The 11,264-nt window shown below is 51.7% G+C and overlaps 1 protein-coding gene across 1 annotated transcript in view; it reads left to right on the top strand.

Annotated features, from left to right (window-relative positions):
- Window positions 1–8,590: 8,590 nt before the first annotated feature.
- The window catches only part of SGIP1 (SH3GL interacting endocytic adaptor 1), a gene marked incomplete at its 3' end in the record, with an annotated part of 46,369 nt that continues 43,695 nt past the window's right edge, over window positions 8,591–11,264 (top strand). The window contains exon 1 of the mRNA XM_082053141.1: window positions 8,591–8,720. Within this exon, the coding sequence (XP_081909267.1) occupies window positions 8,711–8,720 (10 nt within the window). The 5' untranslated portion in view covers window positions 8,591–8,710. The remainder of the gene's footprint in view (window positions 8,721–11,264) is intronic.

Here is an 11,264-nt window from a genome sequence, read left to right as displayed (position 1 = left end):
CTGGTCCCTGCCATGGCCCGCGGCCCTTGAGGCGTTCTCCACCAGCCAAAAAGAGTTGGAGAAATCTTGGTTTTCTTCCAAGGAAGTGCTTCAAGAATGCAGGTTTCTCCTCTGAATAATAACACCTTCAGAAATGTGCTTTTATTGCAACAGCTGCTCAATGCCTGGAAGCTGATGCTTCTGCTCGTGTTTTCCCCTCACCAAGGTTTACTTCGTGTCTGTCATGTTCACACGGGGATGTCTCATGTCCCTGAGCACCCTGTGGTCCCTGGTCCTGTGTCCCTCTCTGTGCCAACCAGAGGGTCGGAGCGTTTCCCAGGTTACAATCCAATCATAAGGATGTGCAAAACGCGGGAGAAGTTTTGCTGTCTCTGGAGATTTAGGCACCACTGGCTTAAAGTTCACCTAAAAGTCCAACAGATAAAAAAAAAGAGAAATGAAAATCCGAAGCGCTGACAGTTTCGCAGTCAAAAACAGGAAGAAGCTGTGGGTTGGCGCAGAAAACACAGATTTTCTCGAACCTGCGGCGCTGGAACGGAGCCCAAGGGCTCACGGCACCGGTGGCCTCCATGGAAGGGGAGGTCGGTGTCCCAGCCTGGCAGCGGGGACATGGACTGGGATCCCCCCTGGGAAGGACAGGGCAGGCAGCTCAGCTGGTGCGATTTGAAATGCATTTAGGCATTTTAGCTCTCCCAAACATCTCTTTTGGGGTGACACAAGCAGCCTGTCCCCAAGGGCTCCCTGTCCCATGCCCGAGGGTTCCCTGTCCCTGAGGATTCCCCATCTCCCAGGGCTCCCATCCCCGAGGCTGTCACAGCCCCTGCTCTCGCTGCCTGGTTTCTGGGCTGTCAGAGGGTTTTTCTGCCGTACTGGTCAAATGTCGTCACCATTTCTGTCATCACAGTGCTGCACAGCTGCACAGCCCCTATCCTGCCTGCACAGCTGCACAGCTCTCAGCCTGCATGCACATCTGCAGGCACAGCTGCACAGCCTCTGTCCTGCCTGCACAGCTGCACAGCTCCACCTGCCGAGGCCCCGGCCCACTGCACAGCCGGGATGTCACTGTGAGTGACACAGCGGGGACACACACAGTGGTGGCACAGGCACCAGGGATTTGCACAGCTGGGACGTACACAGCAGGGACGCACACTTGGGGCCAGCACAGCTGGAGTTATGCACAGCTGGAAGCCCCAGGAGGCTGGAGCAGTTCATGGTGGGGGCCCAAACAACTGGAGACTTGCCCAGATGTGCTCCCACATAGGCTGGGCTGTGCACAGCTGGAGTGGTGCACAGCTGGGATGGTGTACTTCAGGAGAGGTGCTTGGCTGTCCCCCAGCACATCTGGAGCAGGCTGGAGCCCCACAGAGCTGGAGACTCAGCACAGCTGGTGTCTGAGCAGAGCCGGGACCATGCACAGCTGGATCAATACACAGTTGGGACTGTGCACAGCTGGAGCCACACACAGCTGGATTGTTATACAACAGGATCCACACACAGCTGGAACCCTGCACAGCTAGTGGCAGTGGCCTCAGCCCCACCTTGGGGGTGTCTCTTCCAGGTTGCTGGTGTTTCTTCCAAGCCGTCTTGCTGGCAGCTGGCTGCCATGAAAGGCATTTATGGCCAAACATGACAATGCCACCACATCAAAGGCTGCAGGTCACACACCGCAGCAGCAATTTGACTCCCATTTGCCTGGAACTGGCTGCTCATCATCTCCCCACAACGCCGGAAACACCCTGGAAGGGTGAAGGAGACACCAGGAAAGTCTGGACACCCAGAGCTGGAGGAGCAGAGGAGGGTTTCGCAGCAGAACGGCGGTAAGACTATTTTCAGCACTAAAATTATTATTTTATTTCCATAACTTCATTCTTACCTGAGCTGCCTCTGACCCACTTGTGCAGCAATTTTGGCTCCCACCTGCCCCAGGTCGTGCTGGACCCGTGTGGGTTCTGTTGGTTCAGCTCCTGTGAGGATACCCAGAGCTTCCCAGGAGGTGGGTTTGCTCCTGCGGGGCCCGTGTTCTTGGGGTTTTGAAACTGTTTAATACCCGGGGTGTGACAAGCCCCCCCCAGCTGGTGTCAGGGTGGAAACTGGGGCCCAGGCAGTGCCTCTGGCTCATTTTATTTTGTTTTGCTGTGGATTATCAGTAATCATAGAATAGCTTTAGTCGGAAAAGACCCTGAAGATCATCGAGTCCACCCATTAACGCAACGCTGCCAAGTCCACCGCTACCCCATGTCCCTGAGAACCTCATCTATCACCGTTCAACCCCTCCAGGGGTGGTGACTCCACCACTTCCCCAGTCTTGTTCTTTGAGTTTTCTCCCCCGCCTTGCTAATTGATACTCTAATTAAGCTGAGCTTAAACTGCAGGGAAGAGGGGACCAGCTCAGCAGCTTGGAGCCTGCTTTTATTTTTTCCCCTGTCTAACGAGGGAACAGTGTCCAAACACATAAAGTTTATTTGAAACACCCACAGTGACACTGTTCCTATAGAGTTTATTTTATATTTGAAAGCCGATGCCTACTTCACCCCCCGCTCCTGCTGCTGAACCCCCCTCTGCAGCCTTGGGGTATGGTGTTTCAAGTGAAATTTGTGCCTTTTGGGGTGGAATTAGATGAAATAGTGTTTTGGAGGCTCCTGGAGACAGGCATGGGTCACCCCATCCCTGCAATGGGGACACCAGCCACAATGCAGGGCAATGGGGTGAGCCCCTTCCCGGGTTTGGGGGCACATGGGGGGGCCCATCCCCATCCAGGAATGTGGTCAGGGCTGAGCCCTCAGTGGGCAAACCCAAAATGGGCTTAATATTTATTTAAAATTGAGGACCAGGCGTGTGGTTTGAACCAGGGCTGCAAAACTCCGTTGCCGTGGGACGCACGGGGAATTTTTCAGTGCTCCCGAATGCCTTCTTTCTAGAAAAGAAAAATAACAAAATCAACACAAACCCGAAAAAAACCACAATACTCCCTCTGCTGTCTCTTTTCTGAACACTCGGGCGGTTTGTCCCTTTCAGGCCCAGAACTGGTGACAACCCGTGTGTGCTTGTGATGCTGCAGAGGAGCCAGGGTTGGATTTGGGGCTCAGAGCAGCAGCTGCGCCTCATCCCCATCAGGGTGTGCTACCGGGGTGCTTGGCAGGTGATTAACCTGATTAGCCCTTGATTAGCAGAGGGGGGAGTTCCTAGTCCTGGGAAGGTTGCTGGGAGGAAGAAGAGGGAGCAGATGAAGGTGGGTTTTTGTTGCTGCTCACCAGCAACGCTGGGAAATGGGAATTTCTGAGCTCAGCGCTGATTCGCAGTGACTCGGAGCAGGAACCCCAGCAGGAGCGGCTCTCGGGGCGTGCGCGGGGCTCCCGCCTGACCTCACACCCCAGGGCGTAGCCGAATTCCCTCTGCTTACACCATCGCTATTAAATCTGGCAGCGTTGGCTCCGGCAGCATCAAATCGCTCCCAAACGTGCATGTTGTGCCTCGGCCCTGCCAGCACCTCCAGGCGCCCGGCTGCTGCCAGGAAAAATGTGAGTTTTTGGGGACGCTGCTGCTGGTTCCCGCATGGGGGTCCCTGGCACCCCCATGTCCCACTGGTACTGGAGGTGGCGGGTGACACGAGGCACCACGTTCGGTTTTGGGGAACGCTCCCTGTTTCCCACCCTGTGCTGACTCGTGCTGTGGTTGTGACTAAGGCGGGGTTTGCTCACACCGAGGGTGGTTTGGGGTTCTGTGAGTGCTGCTGGGCTGGGTGCTGCGGGGGTGCTTGGAGGGGTGCAGAGCAGTTTGCAGGGTGCTCCTCGGGGCTGTCTGTGGTTTTGTGTCCCCTGCGGATGTTTTTTGCTTGCCTGGGGAGGGCAAGCGGCAGCACGTGGAGCAGCGTAGGCAGAGGGGACTGGCAGAGCCGGAGGGTCCTGGGCACAGCGTGTCCGTGCTCTGTGCCCAGTGCATTCCAGTGAGCCCCCCGTGCCGGGGGTTTGCTGCTCTCCCTGTCCAGAGGCGAGCTGAGGTCATCAAGTTTCTTTAAATGCACGATAAGCACGTTTTCCCTAGTGCTGCTGTGAAACTCTCTAATTGAGAGAAGAGAACGGAGCTGGTGAGGGGCTGGAGCACAAGTGTGATGGGAGCAGCTGAGGGACCTGGGGGGTTCAGCTGGAGAACAGGAGCTGAGGGGAGACCTTCTGATCTCTGAACTGCCTGAAAGGAGGTTGGTGCTGGGGGGGTCGGGCTCTGCTCCCAAGGAACAAGCGGCAGGACCAGAGGAAACGGCCTCAAGTTGCGCCAGAGGAGGTTGAGGTTGGATCTGGGGAACAATTTCTTCCCCAGAGGGCTGTCGGGCATTGGAACAGGCTGCCCAGGGCAGTGGTGGAGTCACCATCCCTGGAGGGGTTGGACAGGTGGAGATGAGGTTCTCAGGGACATGGGGTAGAGATGTGTGAGGTTAATGGTTGGATTTAATGATCTTGAGTGTGTTTTCCAAGCAAAACAATTCTATAATTCTCTGAAAGGAAGTCCCCATCTGCCCCCCTGCCTGTCTGAGGACGCATCCCCAAAGCGAGGGCTCACTCTGGTGTCCCCCCTTGGAGCAGCTTGCTGGGATGGAAAGGGCCTGGTAGTGCTTTGTGCATGGGAAAACTTGGACTGGATAGAGCAAAAAATACTAAGAGAGCAGAAGGTAACGGGCTTTATTGTGGAGCAAGGAGCAGCTGCATCCTGGAAGGGGTCCTGTGCCCAGGGATGTGGGCAGGTGGTGGCAATGGGCTCCCTGGGATGGGAAGGGATGAGCCGGGGGCTCCTCGAGCTGGTCCAGCCGCGCTCCCACTGGGGACTGTGGGTTCATGTGCAACACTCCAGCCATGCAAAGTGCGATGCAGGTTGGTCCAGCCCGGTGGCATCTTGAGCATTTTTCAGCTCAGCTTCAGAGGCAGAGGCATCTCTGAGAAGGTTGTGTAGCCCATTTGGTGCTGGGGACCCAAGTGATGGGCTGATCCACCTTCATCCCTCCTGGGCAAGATGCTCTTGTGTCTCTCAGCCTCCTTCCCTGAGATGGAGAAATCTTTTAAACAAGGAATCTTGTAAAAATGTCACTTCAGTGGAGTCTGAATGGCAGCTATACAAGGGTTTGTGTTTGGTTTTAGCTGTTTTGTGGAAAAGCACAAATATCCACATTCACAGTGAGACTCCTGCATCCCTGGATTTATAACTTCCAGCAAACACACACCAACCTGCACAGAAGAAATTAATCTTATAGACAACCAGGCAAATGGTGGAACTTTGTTGGAAAGTCTGTTTTGCAGGTCATGGAGGAGAAATCCCGAGCGCTGTGTGGCGATGGGAGCTGTCAGTACTGAGGCTGCTGGGGGGGTCTGGCCCCATCCACTGCATTTCCACTAGGACCAGATAAAGGGATGAGCTTATTTCTAGTTGAGGTTTAATTATGGTTTAGCGAAAGGGTTGTGAAGCCACGTCCGTGGGGATGTAAACAATCCACCGTCTGCCCGTTAATGCTGGGGGATTTGCCGGGGCCAGATCCTGCGAGGGGAAGAGGTTGGCGGATTGGAGCTTTATTTAGCAAATCCCCATCAGTCTGTCTGTCCGTCTGCCCCACGCTCCTTGCCTGCCCTGGGGCCACCATGTCCCTGGCCGGGGGACAAGCCGGGCTCCTCCATGGCGCCTGTCACATGTACCTGAAGCATGACTCTGCTCCGAGATGAGTAATGCGCTCCGGTGACTCATTTTCTGCCTTATTTTTTTCTTTAAGCCGTTGACTTCGTCTGTCCCTGTTTACTTGCAGCCTCTTAACGCGTATCCTTCAGGAGCCGCCTGAGATTTCCAGCACTTTTGCTGAGAAATGTCCATGTGTCGGGTGGTGTGTTTGGAAATTGTTTGGAAATCCATGAATACCGATTTTTCCCTTGAAATGAGTGGGTTTTGCTGGTATGCTGCCCTCCTCAGGTGTGCTACAGCCCCGACCTGGCTCTCCCTGCACCTCCCGGCTTTGGGAAGAGCTGGTTTGTGGTGTCATTAGTGCCAGGTTAATTTTGCCCTCGGGAAGATGAGTTTCGATCTTGCCACGCGGCAGGAATGATTTCATAAGGTCAAGACATCCCACAAAGCCAACTGAAGCTGGAGCTGCGTTGTGGTTACAACAACCCATGAGTTCCCCACCTGTGCTAACGCCGTGTTTGCTGGTGCAATGTGGAGGCTGTCAGAACTTGGCACGAAAATGAAGGAATTTGTTGAAAAGACCTTGTTTAGCTGTTGCCCAGCTTGCAAGGGGGGTTTGGAGTGGAAGATCCAACTCTTCTCACTCTTTTTTTTAAGGAACGTGAGCCATGCCAGGAGCATGACAAGCACTGTGAGTCTGGTTGCGGAGCCACTGGCATGTGGGATGGCTCCAGCATCCTGCCCTGCTGTGCGATTGAATCTACGAATTCCAGAATAAAAGTGTTATTTTGGTGTGGCCGGGAGGGATTTGGATGCAGCAGGTGCACGCCCATCACCTGGGTGGCCTGCCAGGGGTGTCAGCCTGGTTCCTGGGGTCATTTTAGGGTGCAGCGGAGTGATGCTCAGCACCTTGTGCTCACCCTGGGGTTACACACAGATTTCCCGAAGGTGCCAGGCACATTCCCCACCACCCGCTGCTGAAAGTGCAGGTCACAGGAGATCCTTGAGGGGATTAAACAAACCATCTGTTAAATAATCCCATTCCTGTGCCTGGGTGTGCTGGGGCATTTCTCATCGGCTGGGATGGGTGAGGGCTCTGGCTGGGGATGCTTTGGGGACACTTGGTGCTGCAGCTGATGGTGTGGTGGGAAAGCTTATGTCCCCACTGGTGTAACCAAACTATTGGAGATGCCTGACTTTGGGATTTTTTTTTTAATGGGAAAAATGAGATAATTTTTTTTGTAGTTGTTGTTTAATGGGAAAATTGGGATTTTTTTAAAATGGGAAAAATGGAACTTTAAGTGTGTGTGTGTGTATATATATATATATATATTTTTTTTATGGGGAAAAATGATGCAGGTATTGCTCTCCCTGCTTGTCAGCAGAGATGCGTGTGGCTGCCTGGGATGGGTCCTAAAGACGGTGACACAGGGTGAGCAGTAGCAGTTGAGTTTCTGTCACAGATACAAGGTCAGGCTGAAAAGCCAGATTTGTGAGTGCCAAAGTGGGCTGGTTCTGCTCAAAATGCTGCTGTGGTGCCCAGTGGGGAGCAGAGCTGGGGGAGACAGCTCCTCCGTGATGCAGGTTGGTGCTGATGGCTGTAATCTCTGTCTTTGCGGAGCTCTGGCAGTGGCCTTGGGGACAGACCCACGTGTGTCCCCAGGATGGGGCTGTCGCCACGTCCCTTGCAGTGGTGGGGGCTGGTTTGGCTGAGCACACCAGGGGTTACTTCAGTGCAAGTGTAAGGGGTTTTAAAGCATCTTTATATATACACATGTGTATATATATATAGGTGTGTGTGTGTATATATATATATATATATATATATAACATAATATAACCAAACATTTGGAGCTGGTTAAAGCCAATTTTCCAGAGCCGGTTTAATATCTTGTATATTTACTGGGGTGATCCTGGTGGTGTCCTGTGTCACTCTTACGCTGACATGGCTTGTCACCTCCAGCCGAGCTCCCCCTGTCCTTACAGCAGCTCTGAGAAATGGTTTTGCAGCTGGCAAGGGTTGTGCACCCTTGGGGGGGACGTGGCAGTTTCTGTGACGGGCTGGCAGCATCCTTGGGTGGCAGCGGTGACACCAGTGCCCATCACTGCTGCTGGCTGTGGTGACAGGAGATGGGGGGATGACAGGGGGTACCCCAGGGTGGGGGTGTCCCCCGGGCAGGGGGTGTTCCAGGCAGGGGCTGGGGCTCAGCTCCTGCAACCCCCTCTCCCTCCCCAGCCTCTTTTGTTCCACTCTCCGGTGATGCTTCAGCTGCTCTTCACATGGAATTAAATTCCCCGGCGCTCTTGCAAAGGCAGTCAGGGAGAAAGATTATTTATTTATTTATTTTCCTCCCCGCATCATCCTTTCGGGGCTAATTGCTGGTGATGTGACGTCAGCCCGATGGGTTTCACCCGCGAATGGCTGCGGGAGAGGCGAGGGGGCGCCCTGCACCCCGCGACGTGCACCCCAGCTCACCAAAGCTCACACCACAGCGAGCTCTGCTGCCTTTTCCAGGCTGGATTTTGTATTATTATTTGGTTTTTTTAACCCCTTCCCTAGCCGTTCTCCCTGCGCGCTCTTAATCTGACAGCGCCCAGTAATTAATCTGCCGCTGCGATAGGATTAGAGGGAGGGGAAGTGCGTCACGGGGTACAGAGTGGGGTTATGCTTGTGGTGAAAGTGTCGGGGGGATGAAAATAAATAAAAAAAAGAAGATGGGAAATAGGTTGGTGTGTTCCCCGGGTGGGGGGGTTGTGTCGGGAGCGAGCACGCGTGTGACGAGGCGCAGGGTGGGAGGGAGCGGCTGCGCCGAGCTGCTCGTCCTCCCTTTCTCTCAGCATCCTCCGGTGATCGGGAGGTGATACAGGCACAGCAGCATCCATGGCCTGCCCATAGCCACAGCGCTTATTTTTTATCTCCTTTTTATCCTGGCAGCTGAGCAACCCGGGGATCAGAGGTGTTTGAAGGGCTTGTGTGAAGCGGCTGGTTACTGGGATCGTATTCTCCTGGATTTTTTCAGGCTCCTTGGAAATTAAGGAATGCAATTCTGCCACCATGATGGAAGGTAAGTGACAGGCTGAGCGTGTCTTTCGGGATTGCTGGAGTTTTTAAGAAGCGATGGTGGAGGAAGGAGGATGCACTGAACCTGCTGTGTGTGAATCCTTTTAAAAAAATAATAATAATAAAAAAAATAAAATGCTCCCCTCCCCCTAATCCCCGTCAAACTGAAGCACCCTGCCCGCTGCCGGCGAGCTGGCGGATGGTGATATAATATCCAACCCCTCAGATTATTTGCAATTCCAGCCCTGTGTGGGCAGTTTGGGGGGTGCAAATGCCCGGTGAAGCGGGCAGGGAGAGGGACCCCAGGCTGGGATGGGCTGCTCAGCATTAAAATCTTTTAAGCATTATTTTCTCCTCTGCTGGGAAACCCACTTTCTCAGCCTGACGTGATGCCCAGAGGATGCATTTAAGCGTTATCTGTAGGCACAGCCTGATGACAGATGGGATTCTGTACGGATGAGCATCTTTTCAGTGGGAAACGGGGATATTTGAATTTAAGGTAATTTTTGCCATGTCGTATCACTGGTTGGGAGATGCAGGTTCTGAGGATGAGGAGGGGGATGTCGGATTGAGGCTTCCCAGAATTAAAAAGGGAAATGAGAAGGAAATATGGGCTCCAGGCACAAGCTACTTGGGGCAGTGTTGTGCGACTGTGCATCTGCTCGGGTGTGGGAAAAGCCCCTGGGCATTTCTTAAAGACATTGTAACCTCTGTCATTTGTCTCAGCCATATGTAAAGCTATTTATTTTTTTATATATATAATGCTTTCTGGAGTCAGATGCAGGGAAAGGAAGACTTTTAAATTTTTATTATTTTTTTTTATTTTTTTTTTTTTAGGCAGAATAGAGGCTTCAGGGCCAACAAAATCAAAATATTCTGGTGTGATTTTTTTGTTTTGGGTTTTTTGTTATGTTTTTTTATGTTTGTTTTTTTTTTTTAATGGCCCATTAGCTGAGGCGGAAGGAGCCGCATCCAGCGCTGCCGACACGTTAACCAGGCAGCTGCCCGGCCTCCCCGAGATGACAGGCAGAAATTGGTGTGTCCCTGGAAATCACGGTTGGTTACCCCGTCCAAATTAACCCAGAAAGGCGTCAGGCTGTGTTTAACCAAGACATCTTGTAATGCTTTAGAATACTTACCTAACCTTGGCAATTCGAGTGCTGTAATGGCCATGTGTGAACACGCAGGAATTGCTGCTAGTTAAGGGAATTATTATTATTGTCCTTTGATATGAGGAAATGCCTTCAATGTCTTTAATACTGAGATTTTAATTTTAGACCATGACATCAAAGTCATCCCCCCGTGTTCACATACATGACACATGGGGAACCAGGCACACAAGAACAGGTAATTTTCGGCAAGATGTCATTAACAACACGGTTTCTCTCAAAAGTGCCTGCATTTGTGGAGGAATTAATGCAGATGAATTGAAGTTGGCCTGCTGTAATTCTTGCTTTGGGTAATTTAACTAGTTTTGTGACTGGTTGTCGGGCTCTGGCAGGGGTGGAATTGTCTTTTGTGAACTGGTCTTGCATTAGGGGGAGAAAAAAATACCAGCCATAAAAATATTCCCCATTTTCTGTGACTTATTAAACCGCTTAACATGTTGCTCCCCAACTATCTAATGCATACAGGAACCTGGGAGGGAGAAAATAGCATTAGAAGAAATAATTACTGCTTTTGATGAATTTTTAAACAGTTGGAAACTGGTTCTATTTGTGGAAGAGTGAAACTTTTTTCACCAATATCCTGCTAAAACATTGACACCTTGCAGGGATGTTTTATTTCAATTTAGGGATGCTTTCAAATATGCTTAGCTTAATTTGCTCTGAAACTTTTAAACCTGCACAAAATACCTGTAGTTCCCTGCTGTAAACATATCAAAGTGATTTTTATTATGATTATTTAAATGGCTTGCAGTATGTCTCACCAAAGTGTTAGGCCCTGCTGGAAGCTGGGGAGGATCTGGGCTGTGTTCACCCAGCACTCCCGGTGTGTGGAACGTGGGGCCACTGGCCATCACCCACAGCTGATGGGATGGACCCAACTCATCTGATGGTTTTTTGGATCCTCTTCTTCGGAAAGAAGAGGATTTACGTCCTTGGGAATGATGCAGGATGTGCAATTTGTACTAATTCGTTCTGCATATCGAGAATATTTTCTCACTGTCCTAGTAGATGGGGAGAAAAAGTACATGTTTTTTGCTATATGTTTAAAAATCACAATGATATCTAAAAAAACCAAGTGTGGACACTGTCTCAAGAAACCAGTACTTGCTGGGAGGAGGCCTAGACATGTGCCATGTGGAAAGGGCTGTCGGGCATTGGAACACGCTGCCCAGGGCAGTGGTGGAGTCACCATCCCTGGAGGGGTTGAACAGATGGTAGATGAGGTTCTCAGGGACATGGGGTAGAGGTGGACTTGGTAGTGTTGGGTTAATGGTTGCACTTGGTAATATTAAAGGTCTTTTCCAACCAAAACAATTCCATGTTTCTGTGTTTCAACCACCAGAAGCAGATGGTTGACCACCAGAAGTAGACTGTCCCCC

This window comes from Streptopelia decaocto, assembly GCF_964273445.1.
Source record: "Streptopelia decaocto genome assembly, chromosome: 5".
NCBI classification, from domain to species: Eukaryota; Metazoa; Chordata; class Aves; order Columbiformes; family Columbidae; genus Streptopelia; species Streptopelia decaocto.
This window is presented reverse-complemented; position numbering and strand designations above follow the sequence as displayed.